This window comes from Rana temporaria, chromosome 7 (assembly GCF_905171775.1).
Source record: "Rana temporaria chromosome 7, aRanTem1.1, whole genome shotgun sequence".
NCBI classification, from domain to species: domain Eukaryota; kingdom Metazoa; phylum Chordata; class Amphibia; order Anura; family Ranidae; genus Rana; species Rana temporaria.
This window is the reverse complement of record NC_053495.1, coordinates 36,531,086-36,547,633: the sequence shown is the minus strand read 5'-3', so window position 1 is coordinate 36,547,633 and position 16,548 is coordinate 36,531,086. Positions and strand designations below refer to the sequence as shown.

The 16,548-nt window shown below is 45.4% G+C and overlaps 1 protein-coding gene across 2 annotated transcripts in view; it reads left to right on the top strand.

Annotated features, from left to right (window-relative positions):
- Window positions 1-244: 244 nt before the first annotated feature.
- Window positions 245-16,548, top strand: part of LMOD3 (leiomodin 3) — a 32,366-nt gene continuing 16,062 nt past the window's right edge. The window contains exon 1 of one of the 2 annotated variants that reach the window (XR_005750545.1): window positions 245-878. Coding sequence is in view for 1 of the 2 variants with exons in the window: in XM_040359207.1 (XP_040215141.1) it covers window positions 411-878 (468 nt within the window). In the remaining variant the exon portion in view is untranslated. The remainder of the gene's footprint in view (window positions 879-16,548) is intronic. The other variant, XM_040359207.1, reaches the window with a different exon arrangement.

Genomic DNA, 16,548 nt, shown 5'->3' with positions numbered 1-16,548 from the left:
ACAACCCCTTTAAGCCGTACCTGCACTGAATGGTGAAGACACCACTGCAGGTGTAAAGCCAGTCAGGTTTCAAAGCATGAAATATTTATTTAAAGCTACAGGTTTGCGGTGACCCTACAGAGAGCAACATATGTTGCCTGTCTGTGGTGGAATCCTCTAGAAAGTGACTGCTACATGTGAGGAGGGGGGAACTCGCTGTACTCAAATGTCAGAAGCGTTTGCACAGCTGACACCAGTTGCTGAAAACAGAACATGGCAGCGCTGTCATAAATTCTCTATGAAGCCTTGTGGCAGCTTAATATAGCTCTGGCCTCAGCTGGAGTGACTCTTGTCTGATGGTGAGGAGCTCTGTACAGGTACCGTAGCGTCTTATTTCCCTCACGTTCATTGTTCAGACAGCACTGATAACCATGACAAAGTCCAGCCACGATTCAGACTTGGACGAGTTCTTTGAGGACATCGATGAAGATGAAATTTTGGCGAATCTTTCTCCGGAAGAGCTGAAGGAGCTTCAGAATGAGATGGAGGTTCTGGCGCCTGGTACAGATTTACCAGGGGGAATGACGCAAAAGAACCAAACGGATAATGCTTCATCAGGCCAGTCTGACCTCCAATCCCAGGACTCTATTGGAGACATCGACGAAGATGAAATTTTGGCCAATCTCTCTCCGGAGGAGCTGAAGGAGCTCCAGAAAGAGATGGAAGTGTTGGCTCCAGATCCACGTTTACCAGTGGGGATGATACAGAAGGACCAGACTGAGAAACCACCCACAGGACAATTCGACCACCGATCCCTCATTGATTACCTGCATTGGGAGAAGGAGTCAACGCGAATGTTAGAGGAGGAGAGAGTTCCTGTTACGCTGCTGCCCTCTGAGGTAAATCATAAACATAATAGAAGGAAATGACTAATAATGTGTGTCTGGGTGCTACATCAAAACGGAAGCAAACATTCCTGATAAGTAGCCATTCCTAAATAATTAGTCATGCGAATCGCCTATCGACGCAAGTGTCCCAGTTGTGTTCCTGTCCCTGTCTCACTCCTCCAGCTCCACTCTCTTTACTATGAAATTAAATTGCACTATCCATAAAAGGTGGGCAGATCAACTGAAGCAGAGATCTTATCAATGAAAGTGTATGTCCAGCTAAACATTTTCTTAGTTTTGGATAAAGTGGGGAAGAATTAAAATCCTGTTGGGTTTTTGCTGCTATCCAGGCCTCAGAGAGATTTCATCTCATAATGCTGCGTACACATGGTTGGAATTTCCGATGGAAAAAGTCAGATGGAGCTTTTCGTCGGATAGTCCGACCCTGTGTATGCCCCATCTGACTTTTTCTGTCGGAATTTCCGACAGACTTAGATAGAGCAGTGGTGTCACTAGGGTTGGTGTCACCCGGTGCGGTAAAACATGGTGTCACCCCCCAGCACCAAGCAGGCAGCGCACGGGGTGCACCCCAAACCAGCCCCTGTAAATGATAGTATAGGGCAGTATAGTGGCAGGTTAGGGTAGTATAGAGTGGTACAGTGGCAGGTTGGTGTAGTGGGGTGGTATAGGACAGGTTAAGGTGGTATAGGGCATGTTGGGGTGATATAGGGTAGTTTGAGGTGGTATAGGGCAAGTTAGGGTTGCATAGCGCAGGTTGGGGTGGTATAGGGCAAGTTAGGGTGGTATAGTGCAAGTTAGGGTGGCATAGGGCAAGTTGGGATGGCATGGGAAAGGTTGGGGTGGTACAGGGCAAGTTAGGGTGGCATTGGGCAGGTTGGGGTGGTATAGGGCAAGTTATGGTGGCATAGGGCAGATTGGGGTGGTACAGGGCAAGTTAGGGTGGCACAGGGCAAGTTGGGGTGGCATGGAAAAGTTTGGGGTGGTACAGGGCAGGCTGTGGTGACACAGGGCAGGCTGTGGTGACACAGGGCAGGCTGGGTGGTACAGGGCTGTTTGGGGGGTACAGGGCAGGCTGGGGTGGTATAGGGCTGTTTGGGGTGGTACAGGGCAGGCTGGGGTGGTACATGGCAGGCTGGGGTGGTACAGGGCAGGCTGGGGTGGTACAGGGCAGGCTGGGATTGCACTGGGCAGGCTGGGCATGTCAGCTAAAAAAAAAAAAACGGGATGGTGTCACCCCTCTAGCGGGTGTCACCCGGTGCGGACCGCACCCCCCTAGCAACGCCTCTGAGATAGAGAGCAGGTTCTCTCTTTTTCCGACGGAAAAAAACTCTAGCGGAAATTTTTTTTTTTTTTTTTTTACAAAGGAAATTTATTTATTTTTTTTATAAAGGAAAATACGTTTGTGTGTGGATACAAAACAAAGATACGACGCAGGAAATTTAAAATTACGCCGGTGTATCAAGAGATACGCTGGCGTAATGCTTTTGTGGATCTGCCCCGTATAGTGTTTGTCATTCATAATAAAGAACTATTTAATTTCACTTACTTTTAAGGTGCAGAAAATTTTATAGAGGGGTCCTCCTTTTGTATCTCGATTTTTATTTCTGTTTTTGTCCCTACTGGAGATTTTCCCTTACTTCTTGTTAGGTAAATCTATTGTCAACAGGACAGGAAGTGAGGATTAGGGCCCTTTCACATGGGCAGACCTGTCAGTTTTTTAGGCGAACCTGAACGGGCGCTCCAGGCTCCTCTATGGAGCCACAGATGTCAGCGGTGACATGCCCGCTGACATCTGACCCGCTCCGATCCGCCAAAGTGTGACGGAGGAAAACTCTACTTTTCCATCCGTCTGGCGGATCGGATGACAATGGACTCTACGGTCCGTCGTCATCCGATCCCCCAGAGAGGAGAGCGGCGCTCTGATAGATCGGTCCCTGCACAATGTGCAGAGACAGACCTGTCATCTGCCTGCTCAGCGGGGATTGACGGAGCGATCCCCACTGAGCTAAAGTGGAGCCTGTACATGGACAGCCCTGTGTGAAAGGGCCCTTACAGAACAGAAGTTCTGGGTGGGTTTAAGCCAAATACTTACCCAACCTATAGAAGTAAAAGTACTGCTTTGCCATTTAAGATAAATCACAGGCCAACACAAATGTTGGTGCCTCGAATGTTAGACCTGTTCCTGGGTATATTTTACCCGCTTAATGCAAAAATTTAGGGTTGTCCAGATACCGATACCAGTATCGGTATCGGGACCGATACCGAGTATTTGCGGGAGTACTCGTACTCGCGCAAATACCCCCGATACCTAAATAGAATACTACCCCCCCCCCGCCGCTGCCGCCGCATCGCGCCACCGCATTGGTTAAACGGCGTGCGGGAACATCACAACTTTCATTTGAATAGCTGTAGTTTTCCTGCGCGTATAGACACTCCCCCTTGCTCGGGATTGGATGGGTGATCGTGATCTGTCCAATGCCGAGCAAGGGGGAGTGTCTATACGCGCGGGCAAAACAGCTATTCAAATGAATGCTGTGATTTTCTCCATGCGGCGGCTTTCGGCGGCAAAGGTATGGGGGAAATGGCTGGAGGGACATGGCTGCATATGTGAGGGACATGGCTAGAGGGACATGGCTGCATATGTGAGGGACATGGCTAGAGGGACATGGCTGCATATGTGAGGGACATGGCTAGAGGGACATGGCTGCATATGTGAGGGACATGGCTAGAGGGACATGGCTGCATATGTGGGGGACATGGCTGCATTTGGGGACACATTTAAAAAAAGTATCGGTATTCGGTATCGGCGACTACTTGAAAAAAAGTATCGGTACTTGTACTCGGTCCTAAAAAAGTGGTATCGGGACAACCCTACAAAAATTGCTTAATTTTTTTCTTGTCTGCTCTAGTTTTTGAGATCCTGACATCCCGTATGCATATCATATACCACTCTTCACTCTGGCTGCACATCAAAAATCAGGATATTTTTGTGTAGTGCTTTAGGTTTGGTTCACTCTGGAAGGGTTCTGTACTACTTCAAGGCGACTTCTATCCGACTTGTGCACATAGGGCCAGATTCAGGTACCTTTGACGTATCTCTGTGGCGGCGTAACGTATCCGATTTACGTTACGCCGCCGCAAGTTTTTCAGGCAAGTGCTTTATTCACAAAGCACTTGCCTGTAAAGTTGCGGCGCGTAGCATAAATCACCCGGCGGAATTCAAATTCGGCGGGTAGGGAGCGTGTATCATTTAAATGAAGCGCGTCCCCAGCCGAACGAACTGCGCATGTGCCGTCCATAAAATATCCCAGTGTGCATTGCTCCAAATGACGTCGCAAGTACGTCATTGGTTTAGACATGAACGTAAATGACGTCCAGCCCCATTCATGGACGACTTACGCAAACAATGTAACTTTTTAAAATTTGGACGCGGGAACGACGGCCATACTTAACATTGGCTGTGCCTCATATAGCAGGGGCAACTTTACGCCGGGAAAAGCCTAACGTAAACGTCGTAACTTTACTGCGTCGGCCGCGCGTACGTTCGGGAATTCGCATATCTAGCTAATTTGCATACTCGACGCGGAAATCGACGGAAGCGGCACCTAGTGGGCAAAAAAAAAATTGCAGTTTAGATCCGACGGCGTAAGAGACTTGCGCCTGTCGGATCTAATGGATATCTATGCGTAACTGATTCTAAGAATCAGTCGCATAGATACAACGGCCCAGATTAGCACTTACGACGGCGTACATGGTGCTGCGCCGCCGTAAGTCCTTTGTGAATCTGGCCCAAAGACTTTATTAGAAGTTGCCTCCAAGTCGGATCCTCATCTTAATTGATGTGATTTGGATCCAACATTACATGAAGATTACACGGGCAATCCCTGAAGTTGCTTCAAAGTCACGCCAAAGTCGCATTGTGAGTCGCGCGACTTTCATGATGCAGCAATGTGAACCCAGTCTTATTAATCTCCTTGTAGCATGAAATAAACACAACAAGTAGCCATCACCACAGTGCTAGATCTGCAAAAATGAAATGATATGAGTCGCAATATACACAGACCGCCTATAAATGATCAGAACTGTAATACCGTTATTAACTTGCACTTTAGAATCCAATGTTTTCCAATGTAAAATTGCAGTTGAAAGTATGTAAACACTCTTGCTATATCTGCTAACTTGTACCCAAAAACACAGACTTGGTAACAGAAGAATAAGTTGATTAGGAAGATCTTTTCAAAAGAACTGACTGAAAAATGATAAAAATTCGACCATATCTAAGAAATTAGAGCTGATGCAGTCTAGCCCATGCCAATGCAATTTCTCAAATCAGTGCCCCAAATAACCCCAAGAATAGGTCTAAAAGGCAAGGCACCAAGAATAAAGATTTTTATTTGTTGGGCTGTATAATAAATGAGGAGGGATATAATGTTCCTCTTAAGTGGCCCATTGTAAATTGAGAAAAGACCGAAGAATGCACACGATATATTGCAGCAAAAGTCTTGCAATGGTATATGTATACAGTTTATAATAGAACAAGAGGGGGCAAATAAGAGGTTAATTTTTAGGGTTTACATACACTTTAAAAGGTAACCTAAACTTATTTCTCTTTTTTCAGTTTTGGAGAGAATAGGAAATAGTTGGAACTCATGTTGTCCCCTTTTTTCTTTTCTTTTTCTATGCCAACCTGCCAGCCCACAGTTTATCAAACTGTTGTGGGGTGCCCCTGTGAATGTAGATCAGTTTTTATAGTTTGATAATAAATGAATAATTTTGTCAGTGCCCACAAACCAAATAAACAAATAAATGTCTCCAGTGCCTTTAACCACTTAAGACCCGGACCATTATGCAGGTTAAGGACCTTGCCCCTTTTTGCGATTCGGCACGGTGTCACTTTAACCGCAACTGACAATTGCGTGGTCGTGCGACGTGGCTCCCAAACAAAATTGACGTCCTTTTTTTCCCACAAATAGAGCTTTCTTTTGGTGGTATTTGATCACCTCTGCAGTTTTTATTTTTTGCGCTATAAACAAAAATAGAGCGACAATTTTGAAAAAAATTCTATATTTTTAACTTTTTGCTATAATAAATATCCCCCCAAAATATTCCCTCAGTTTAGGCCGATACGTATTCTTCTACATATTTTTGGTAGAAAAAATTGCAATAAGCGTTTATCGATTGGTTTGCGCAAAATTTATAGTGTTTACAAAATAGGGGATAGTTTTATTGCATTTTTATTATTTTTTTTTTTTTTTACTACTAATGGCAGCGATCAGCGATTTTTTTTTTGTGACTGCGACATTATGGCGGACACATCGGACAATTTTGACACATTTTTGGGACCATTGTCATTTTCACAGCAAAAAGTGCTATAAAAATGCATTGTTTACTGTGAAAATGACAATTGCAGTTTAGGAGTTAACCACTAGGGGGCACTGTAGGGGTTAAGTGTGACCTCATATGTGTTTCTAACTGTAGGGGGGCTGGGCTGGACACTTTCCCTGTTCTTCACTGTGGCAGTGTCATTGATCGTCTGTTCCCTGATATAGGGAAAGACGATCAATGACACTGCCACAGTGAAGAACAGGGAAGGTGTGTTTACACACAGCTCTCCTCGTTCTTCAGTTCCGGTGACCGCCGCCGGTGTCCCGCGATCGATCGGGTACCGCGGGCGCGGTCACGGAGCTTAGGACCGGGTCGCGAGCCGACCCCACGGCTGGGCTTAAAGAGACACGTACAGGTACGTGATTGTGCCCAGCCTCTGCCGACGTATATCGGCGTGAAGGGATCCTTAAGTGGTTAAAGGTAATTTTTTTTGGCTACACTGGACTCCAATCATTTTCACTACGCCATTTGACCTTGATTCTCTTGATTTGATTTGCTGTGGTGATGTGACCTGCTGTGGTGACCTAAGTGTGGAACTTTTTATCTGTCGGGATTTTTTATATACATCTGTACTGTTTGGATTCTCTCTCTGCTGTGGAACATTTTTTATATCTTTTGAGAGATTTTATTAAATTTTTCTACACGATGAGGAGGTGTTCTTTTTCCCTTTTTTCCCTCTGAAACCTGGAGTGTTTATTCCACACCATCTCACGGACGCTCCTGGGGCCAATACTTCAATCTCCTTCAGGAACATCAGAATCAGGATTTCTTCCTTCATCGGTGCTGTTGGAGGGTATCTGAGCCCATATAAGCCTTGGAGACCTACCCACCGTACGGTGAGATGTGGGTCAACGGGAGTCGGTAAGAGTATTCATCTTTTAACTTACCAAGGAATGTCCATGAGAAGAGGTTTTTGCCTTTCCGTGTGAAGTGGTGTTGTTTTCTCAACTGAGGGAAATATCTGAACGTAGTCACAAGCTATGAATGTATCATAAAGAACCACCCCCACATATATACATGGGACTTTTTCAATTATAAATTGTATTTGTGGTCACACACTTTTACAGGACTTATTAATTACTTTATTTACCTTTGTTGGTTCACTTATTCATATCTAACCGTGATCATCAGTTGTTTTTTGTTCATGGTATATATGATCTTTTTCCCATCGTGTACCCAGTGAAGTTTTTGGACATATTTCCCTACAGGGTGTCTGTCCATTTGGGGCCACTTTGTGGATAAAAAAAAAAATTTTTTCACATAGGTTGGCGCTACATTTTATATTTTTTTATTTTTGCACAATTATCCATTGGTATGTTGGCTGCCCACAACCACTGATATATAGTATACATTTTTTCCGAGTAGCGCAATATTTTTTGTATATAATTTTTTTTTCCTAAATAGCTTCCTTTACCTTAGTGCAGTCCTCCTTCACTTACCTCATCCTTCCATTTTGCTTTTAAATGTCCTTCTTTCTTCTGAGAAATCCTCACTTCCTGTTCTTCGGTCTGTAACTCCACACAGTAATGCAAGGCTTTCTCCCTGGGGTGGAGTGTCATGCTCGCCCCCTCCCTTGGACTACAGGAGAGTCAGGACTCCCACTAACACACAGCTCCTTTCTCTATCTGCAAAGTAGAGAGCGTCCTGACTCTCCTGTAGTCTAAGGGAGGGGACGAGCACGACACTCCACACCAGGGAGAAAGCCTCGCATTACTGTGTGGAGTTACAGACAGAAGAACAGGAAGTGAGGATTTCTCAGAATAAATAAGGACATATAAAAGCAAAATGGAAGGATGAGGGAAGTGAAGGAGGACTGCACTGAGGTAAAGGAAGCTATTTAGGAAAAAATAAATTACCTTTACAACCCCTTTAATTCATTTTACCGAGTGCAAAGTTTGCAGATTAAAGTGCTCTGAATGAAGTGCATGGATGGACATTTATAACTTCTTCCAAACATTCCTCTATGGTGTCAGTTTTGTGTTCCAATCACATATAAAGTGTTCTCAGTGCTCTCCCCCATATCACACCATCATCACTGGAAATAAATGACCTTTGTAAATAAAAAGAGCGCTTTGGTTCTGGTATCACACACCAGTAGGGGAATCCTCCATTTCACCATTCCATGTCTCCTTTAGTCCACAGTATCTCTCACATACATATAACATGGGGGGGGGGGGCAGTGGGTCCCATAGTGTTAAACTGTACCAAACTTTATTAAATGAACTGCTAGTGAGTTTTTTCTGTTGATAACACTTTTTGGGTAAGCAGCTTAACATATTTCTGCTTGACACATACGGCTAGTTTGTACACATACACACAGGTGTTTTATTAAAAATATTTAAAATAAGTCCATTATTATTATTTATTAAGACTTAATTCTAGTTTGATAGATATGTTTACATGAATACACCATGCTTGCAATAAGAGACTTTCAATGAACAACGAGTAGCTTAGTTCAATAGTTTTAATAAAGTCAGAAGGCTAAGGCCCCGTACACACGAGAGGATTTATCCGCGGATACGGTCCACCGGACCGTTTCCGCGGATAAATCCTCTCGAGGATTTGCGAGGATTTTGATCCGATGGAGTGTACTCACCATCGGATCGAAATCCGCGCCGAAATCCCATCGCGATGACGTGTCGCGCCGTCGCCGCGATGACGTGTCGCGCCGTCGCCGCGATGATGACGCGGCGACGTGCGCGACGCTGTCATATAAGGAATTCCACGCATGCGTCGAATCATTACGACGCATGCGGGGGATTCATTCTGACGGATTGATCCGGTGAGTCTGTACAGACCAGCGGATCAATCCGTTGGGATGGATTCAAGCGGATAGATTTGAAAGCATGTCATCAAATTTTTATCCGCTGGAAATCCATCCCAGGGGATAAAAATCCGCGGAAACAGATCCGCTGGATTGTACACACCAGGGGATCTATCCGCTGGAGCCGGTCCGCAGATCAATTCCAGCGGATGGATCCTCTCATGTGTACGGGGCCTTAGAATCCGCCTGGCTTGTATGGCTGTCGGCAGGGGCGGACTGACCATTGAGTCACTCGGGCACTGCCCGAGGGCCCCATGCCACTAGGGGGCCCCATCAGGGTTGCCAGGCTCAGTAAATCCAGGGACAGTATGTAAAAATCTATGTTTTTTTTTACATCTGTCCCTGATATGTCCGAAACCGACATGCTTTTAATGTGAAAATCTCGAGATTTTAGCTGCCCCGCCTCTACACTGCCTCCTGGCGTGGTGGCCATCTGTAAGCCCAGGGGCCCCATAATCTTCTATTGCCCGGGGGCCCCATGAGTTGTCAGTCCGCCTATGGCTCTCGGTGTCCTTAACCACTATAATACCGGGCACTTTCCCCTCTTCCTGCCCAGGACAATTTTCAGCTTTCAGTGCTGTTGCATTTTGAATGACAATTGCGTGGTCATGCAACACTGTACCCAAATGTTTATAATTTTCTTCCCAGAAATAGAGCTTTCTTTTAGTGGTATTTGATCACCACTGGGGTATAATTTTTTGAAAAAAAAAAGTTTTTTTTCTTTGTATCTGTTATAAAATGTAGTTTTCTTCTTCACTGACAGGCACTGATGAGTTGCCACTGATATGTAGAATTGATGGGCACTGATAGGCGACGCTGATAGGCAGCACTGATATGCAGCACTGATGGGCACTGGCAGGTGGAACTGATGGGCACTGACAGGCAGCACTGAAGGACACTAATAGATGGGACCAGGGGCGGACTGACCATTGGGACTCCCGGGCACTGCCCAAGGGCCCCATGCCTCTAGGGGGCCTCACCTGGGTTGCCAGGCTCAATAAAACCAGAGACAGTGTGTAAAAATCTGTGTTTTTTTTTTTTTACATCTGTCCCTGAGATGTCCGAAACCGGTATGCCTTTGATGTTAAAATTCTGAGATTTTAGCTGCCCCGCCTCTGCACTGCCTCCTGGAGTGGTGGCCATCTGTAAGCCTGGGGGCCCCATAATCGTCTATTGCCCGGGGGGCCCATGAGTTGTCAGTCCACCCCTGGATGGGACTGATGGGCAGCACTGATGATGAGGTACTGACAGATTTTACTGATTGGCACTGTGGTAGGCACTGAATGGCACTTTTATGGGCACTGATAGGCGTTCCTGATGGGACACTGACTGGCAGCTGATGGGCAGTGATTGGCATTGTTGGTGGCACATCTGATGGGGCTTGGTTGATAATCAATGGGTAGATTATCAGCACAGACCCCCCCCCCCCTCTGACAGGGAGAGCCGCCGATCATCTCTCCCTGTCAGCACGAACTAAGGAAAGCCATTTACTTGCACTTCCTGGTTCATGTGAAGATCCGCTGTGATTGGTTTACAGCTGATTACGTGGTTACTACGATTGGAGATGTCAGAGTGGAACACAGCACCACTGACATGCCGACATGTTATCCTGCTGGACCTCATATGACGCCCAGTTCAAGATAACTGAACCATCAACCGGCTGTCATTCTGCTATAGACCGGGCGGGAAGTGGTTAAAGATTGGCCTCAGTACCGGTGTTATTGAGATAGAATTTCTCACGTGGGGACGCAGCCAAAAAATAGTACTTTTTTTTTTGCTGAGTCTCCATTGGTGAGATTCTTCTCACTTCCTGTGTCCAAAACTAAATTTTGTTCAGCCAGACTTTTACTCTAAATGAAATTTACTGGATCTTGTATGGATATAATAGGTTAAAAAATACCATAAATATGTTTTACTGTGGTTAAGCTACTGTCCTCCGTTCAGTAGATTTTTATACTTGTGTTGGAAAGCACCATTCGAGCAACAAAGCTGATTTAAATGTGTGGGCAGGCTGAATGTACCGAGTTGATGGATTGATCGACTTGGGTACAACCAGCCCGGATTTACTTGCGATTGCAGCTGCTATCAATATCCACAATCTTCCCCTGGTGGGGACGGCTCCCCCCTGGGAGGACAGAATGTTTCAGCAAGAGGGATTTACCTGTCAGCACTGTCTGTGTTGATGGTGTATTTGTGCAAATTTATTTCCGAAAAATTGCACCATCTATGGCCTGCCTAAGAGAATACCTCTAGTGTAAACAAGTTCTTACTGATGCATCGTTTTGGAAATCGCAAACATACTGGCCCCGATTCACGTAGATCTGCGCATTTTTACGGCGGCGTAGCGTATCGTATTTACGCTACGCAGCCTTAAGTCAGAGAAGCAAGTGCTGTATTCACAAAGCACTTGCCTCCTAAGTTACGGCGGCGTAGCGTCATTGGGGCCGGCGTAAGCGCGCCTAATTCAAATGAGGGGGGCGTGTTTTATGTAAATGATTGGTGACCCGACGTGATTGACGTTTTTTACGAACGGCGCATGCGCCGTCCGTGTACATATCCCAGTGAGCATTGCTCCAAAGTACGCCGCAAGGGCGTATTGGTTTCGACGTGAACGTAAAGTACATCCAGCCCCATTCATGGACGGCTTACGCAAACGACGTAAAATTTTCAAATTTCGACGCGGGGACGACGGCCATACTTAACCTTGGCTAGGCCACCTAGGGGGCAGCTTAATCTTTACGCCGGCAAAACGCCTTACGTAAACGGCGTATCTTTACTGCGACGGGCAAGCATACATTCGTGAATCGGCGTATCTAGTCATTTACATGTTCTACGCCAAACTCAACGGAAGCGACACCTAGCGGCCAGCGGAAAAATTGCACCCTAAGATACGACGGCGCAGGCCGTCGTATCTTAGCTAGGTTTAAGTGTATCTCAGTTTGAGAATACACTTAAACTTACGACGGCTTAGATTCCGAGTTACGTCGGCGTATCTACTGATACGCCGGCGTAACTCTTTGTGAATCCGAGTCTAAGGCTTTATTTCGTTTTAGTTGCTTCTGAGATGCTTTGACTTTCTTTTTATGTTTGTTAACCCTATGAATTTATTTATTTGCCTTTTGGTTTGGGTAATATACAATTGAAAGCATTGTGTTAGATCTGTACAATAAGTGGCAAAAATACTTGTTAATCTTAATAGAAATCTTGTGAGCTGATAACTTTCTATGCAGCACTCTTACCTGTTAGCATCACTTCTATCTTTCTATGTGGACTACAGAACATCTTTCTATGGTATTATTAGGAGGGTGAAGTGTTTTGTAGTCCTAACACACTTTTGGTCCTATAATGACAATGCTGTTTTCCCACAGATAGATCACAATGAGTGAGCGTTGTTACCACAATTCAGGAATTGTGTTACTGGCAGGATCATCATGTGAAGAACTAGCAGAATTGGATAAATAAACCGGTACCTGGAGTGATCCCTCCTGCTTGGTGATTAATTAGTCTTCAGGATTTATCCAATTCTGCTAGTTCAGAACTAACGTTTTCAGCACTACTAAGCCCAGATAAAGGGGGACCCTTACAGCCCCTTAAATCTGTTGGTCAGAGTATATCAGGTCTTTACACAATCTTCGTCTGGTGCTTTTCTTCTATTTATCATCTTTACCTGAGATAAGAGCCAAGCCTTGGCTACTACACCTAAGGATGGTCGTTCCTTCCATGATGTGAGATACTCAACTGGATATTGCTTTCCGTGTGAAATACACCCTCTCCGTTTGGCCTTTTGACCATCACCACTGGAACAGAAAGTAATGGAAATCCAAAATTCTCCAGCTGTCTCCCAAACAGAAATAGAAGGGAAGTCCTCCAACGGAGACACCTGTTCTGATGATGTCAACTCTCTAATGGGGTAATTACACCCACTTCGGAGAGATTCCCTCTAACTTCCTGTTGCATCTCTGGGACAGGAACAGAAAGGAAATTCCTCCAACATGTGATACATGCCTCCACTGTGCAGTTCGTTTTGCACAGGGTGGCCCCAATCCACGTCTTCTGGGGTCCCTCGGCGGCTGTCTCTGTCCTCTCCGCAATTACTGACCACAGTCATGCGAGAGCTCGCATGGTGGTGAGTAATTGCAGGCGCGCTCCCGCCATAGCCGCTCACTGTATCACTCTGCCCCGCCCCTCTGCGCGCTGCGTCACTGGATGTGATTGACAGCAGCGCCAGCCAATGGCTGCGCTGCTCTCAATCCATCCGCTCTAGCCAATCAGCGGCCAGGCTGAGCAGCAAAGAGGATCTCGGGACCGCGCGGGACTTTCGAGGGATCAGGCAAGTATAACGGGGGCTCGGGGGGGGGGGGGCCTAAACTGTGGAATTTTTTTTTTTTTTATATAGATTTTTTGGGGATATTTAATATAGCAAAAAGTAAAAAAAAAATTGAGCCAAAATAAAGCTCTATTTGTGGGAAAAAATGACGTCAGTTTTGTTTGGGAGCCACGTCGCATGACCACGCAATTGTCAGTTAAATCGACACAGTGCCGAATCGCAAAAAATGCTCTGGTCTTCGGCCAGTGAAATGATCCCGGGGCTGAAGTGGTTAAAAGGAATATACAGTGTTCTCTATGCATTTTCCTTATTTATCTAATTCAAGTTCAAAACTATGTTTTGTGTCACTAAGCAGAATCACACCTAAGCTGGCAGTATAAAAAAAATATATATATTGCAATTTATAGAGGTGCTTTTACTTTTATGACTTAAATATTGACCACAATAGAACTCTGTGTGAGCGACAGAAAACAGATTATCACCTACATCTTTCCAGTGTAGAATAGAGGATGGAAGGAATGATTTGACTTGTTCCTTTGGCCAACAGAGACGGTTCTTAGTTACTGACACTTTTATACATGAGGCCCTGTCTATAGGAGTACATGACACAAGAGAGATGGCATGTGTACAGGGATTAATCCATGCAACATCAGAACAGACGGAGTCACAGGACATTGCCAGCTGTCTCAGCTGTGATTGGTCATTTGAGAGCCACTCAACATACAAATGGCATTGATGCCAGCCACAGGCATATATATGTATACATAAACACACACACAGTAGCTCACAAAAGTGACTAAACCCCTCCACATTTAAAAAAAAATTATATTATATCTTTTTCTGTGACAACACTGAAGAAATGCTACAATATAAAGTAGAGTATATAATATAAATATATAGAATATACTGGGCTAGATTCAGGTAGGGGCGCGCATTGTTATGGTGGCGCAGCGTATCGTATTTACGATACGCCGCCGTAAGTTAGAGAGGCAAGTGCTGTATTCACAAAGCACTTGCCTCCTAAGTTACGGCGGCGTAGCGTAAATGGGGCCGGCGTAAGCGCGCGTAATTCAAATGAGGATGAGGGGCGTGTTTTATGTTAATTCTTGGTGACCCGACGTGATTGACGTTTTTCCCGAACGGCGCATGCGCCGTCCGTGGAATTTCCCAGTGTGCATTGCTCCAAAGTACGCCGCAAGGACGTCATTGGTTTCGACGTGAACATAAATTACGTCCAGCCCTATTCGAACGACTTACGCAAACGACGTAAAAAATTCAAAATTTGACGCGGGAACGATGTCCATACTTAACATTGCGTACGCCTCATAATAGCAGGAGCAACCTTGCGCCAAAAAAGCCTAACGTAAACGGCGTAAAAAAATAGCGCCGGGCGTACAAAAACTTGTGAATCGGCGTATATCTAGGTCATTTGCATATTCTACGCCGAAAACGAGGGAAGCGCCACCTAGCGGCCAGCGTAAATATGCACCCTAAGATACGACGGTGTAAGAGACTTACGCCAGTCGGATCTTAGGCTAATGTCGGCGTATCTTGCTTTCTGAATACAGAAAGAAGATTTGGCCACCAGCGGGGACATTGCAGGCTTCGTTTGCAGGTAAGTGGCACATAGTGGGCTAGTATGTGATGCATACTAGCCCATTATTATTTTACTTTGCAGGGGAAAAAATAGAAAGTAAAACCCATCAGTGTTTGCTTCCTCTTTAATGTCTAAACCGCTGGCAACAAAAGTGAGTACACCCCTAAGTGAAAATGTCCAAATTGGGCCCAATTAGCCATTTTCCCTCCCTGATGTCATGTGACTTGTTAGACTTACAAGGTCTCAGGTGTGAATGGGGAGCAGGTGTGTTAAATTTGGTGTTATCGCTCTCACTCTCTCATACTGGTCACTGGAAGTTCAATATGGCACCTCATGGCAAAGAACTGAGGATCTGAAAAAAAGAATTGTTGCTCTACATAAATATGGTCTAGGCTATAAGAAGATTGCCAAGACACTGAAACTGAAATTCAGTACAGTGGCCAAGACCATACAGTGGTTTAATAGGACAGGTTCCACTCAGAACAGGCCTCGCCATGGTCGACCAAAGAAGTTGAGTGCAAGTGCTCAGCGTCATATCCAGAGGTTGTCTTTGGGAAATGGATGTATGAGTGCTGCCAGCATTGCTGCAGAGGTTGAAGGGGTGGGGGGGGGGGTCAACCTGTCAGTGCTCAGACCATATGCCACACACTGCATCAAATTGGTCTGCATGGCTGTTGTCCCAGAAGGAAGTCTCTTCTAAAGATGATGCACAAGAAAGCCTGTGGCCTGATGAGACCAAGATAAACTTATTTGGTTCAGACGGTGTCAATTGTGTGTGGCGGCAATCAGGTGAAGAGTACAAAGACAAGTGTGTCTTGCCTACAGTCAGGCATGGTGGTGGGAGTGTTATGATCTGGAGCTACATGAGTGCTGCGGGCACTGGGGAGCTACAGTTCATTGAGGGAACAATGAATGCCAACATGTACTGTGACATACTGAAGCAGAGCGTGATTCCCTCCCTTCGGAGACTGGGCCATTGGGCAGATATCCAACATAACTACACCAAACACACCTTTAAGATGACTACTGCCTTGCTAAAGAAGTTGAGGGTAAAGGTGATGGAGTGGCCAAGCATGTCTCCAGACCTAAACCCTAATGAGCATATGTGGGGCATCCTCAAATGAAAGGTGGAGGCATGCAGGGTCTCTAACATCCACCAGCTCTGTGATGTCATCATGGAGGAGTGGAAGAGGACTCCAGGGGCAACCTGTGAAGCTCTGGTGAACTTCATGCCCAACAGGGTTAAGGCAGTGCTGGGAAATTATGGTGGCCACACAAAATATTGACATTTTGGACCCACTTTGGACATTTTGACTTAGGGGTGTACTCACTTGTGTTGCCTGCGGTTGAAACATTTATGGCTGTGTGCTGAGTTATTTTGGAGGGGACAGCAAATTTACACTGTTATACAAGCTGTACACTCACTACTTTACATTGTAGCAAACTGTAATTTCTTCAGTGTTGTCACATGAAAAGATATAATACAATATTTACAAAAATGTGAGGGGTGTACTCACTTTTGTGAGTA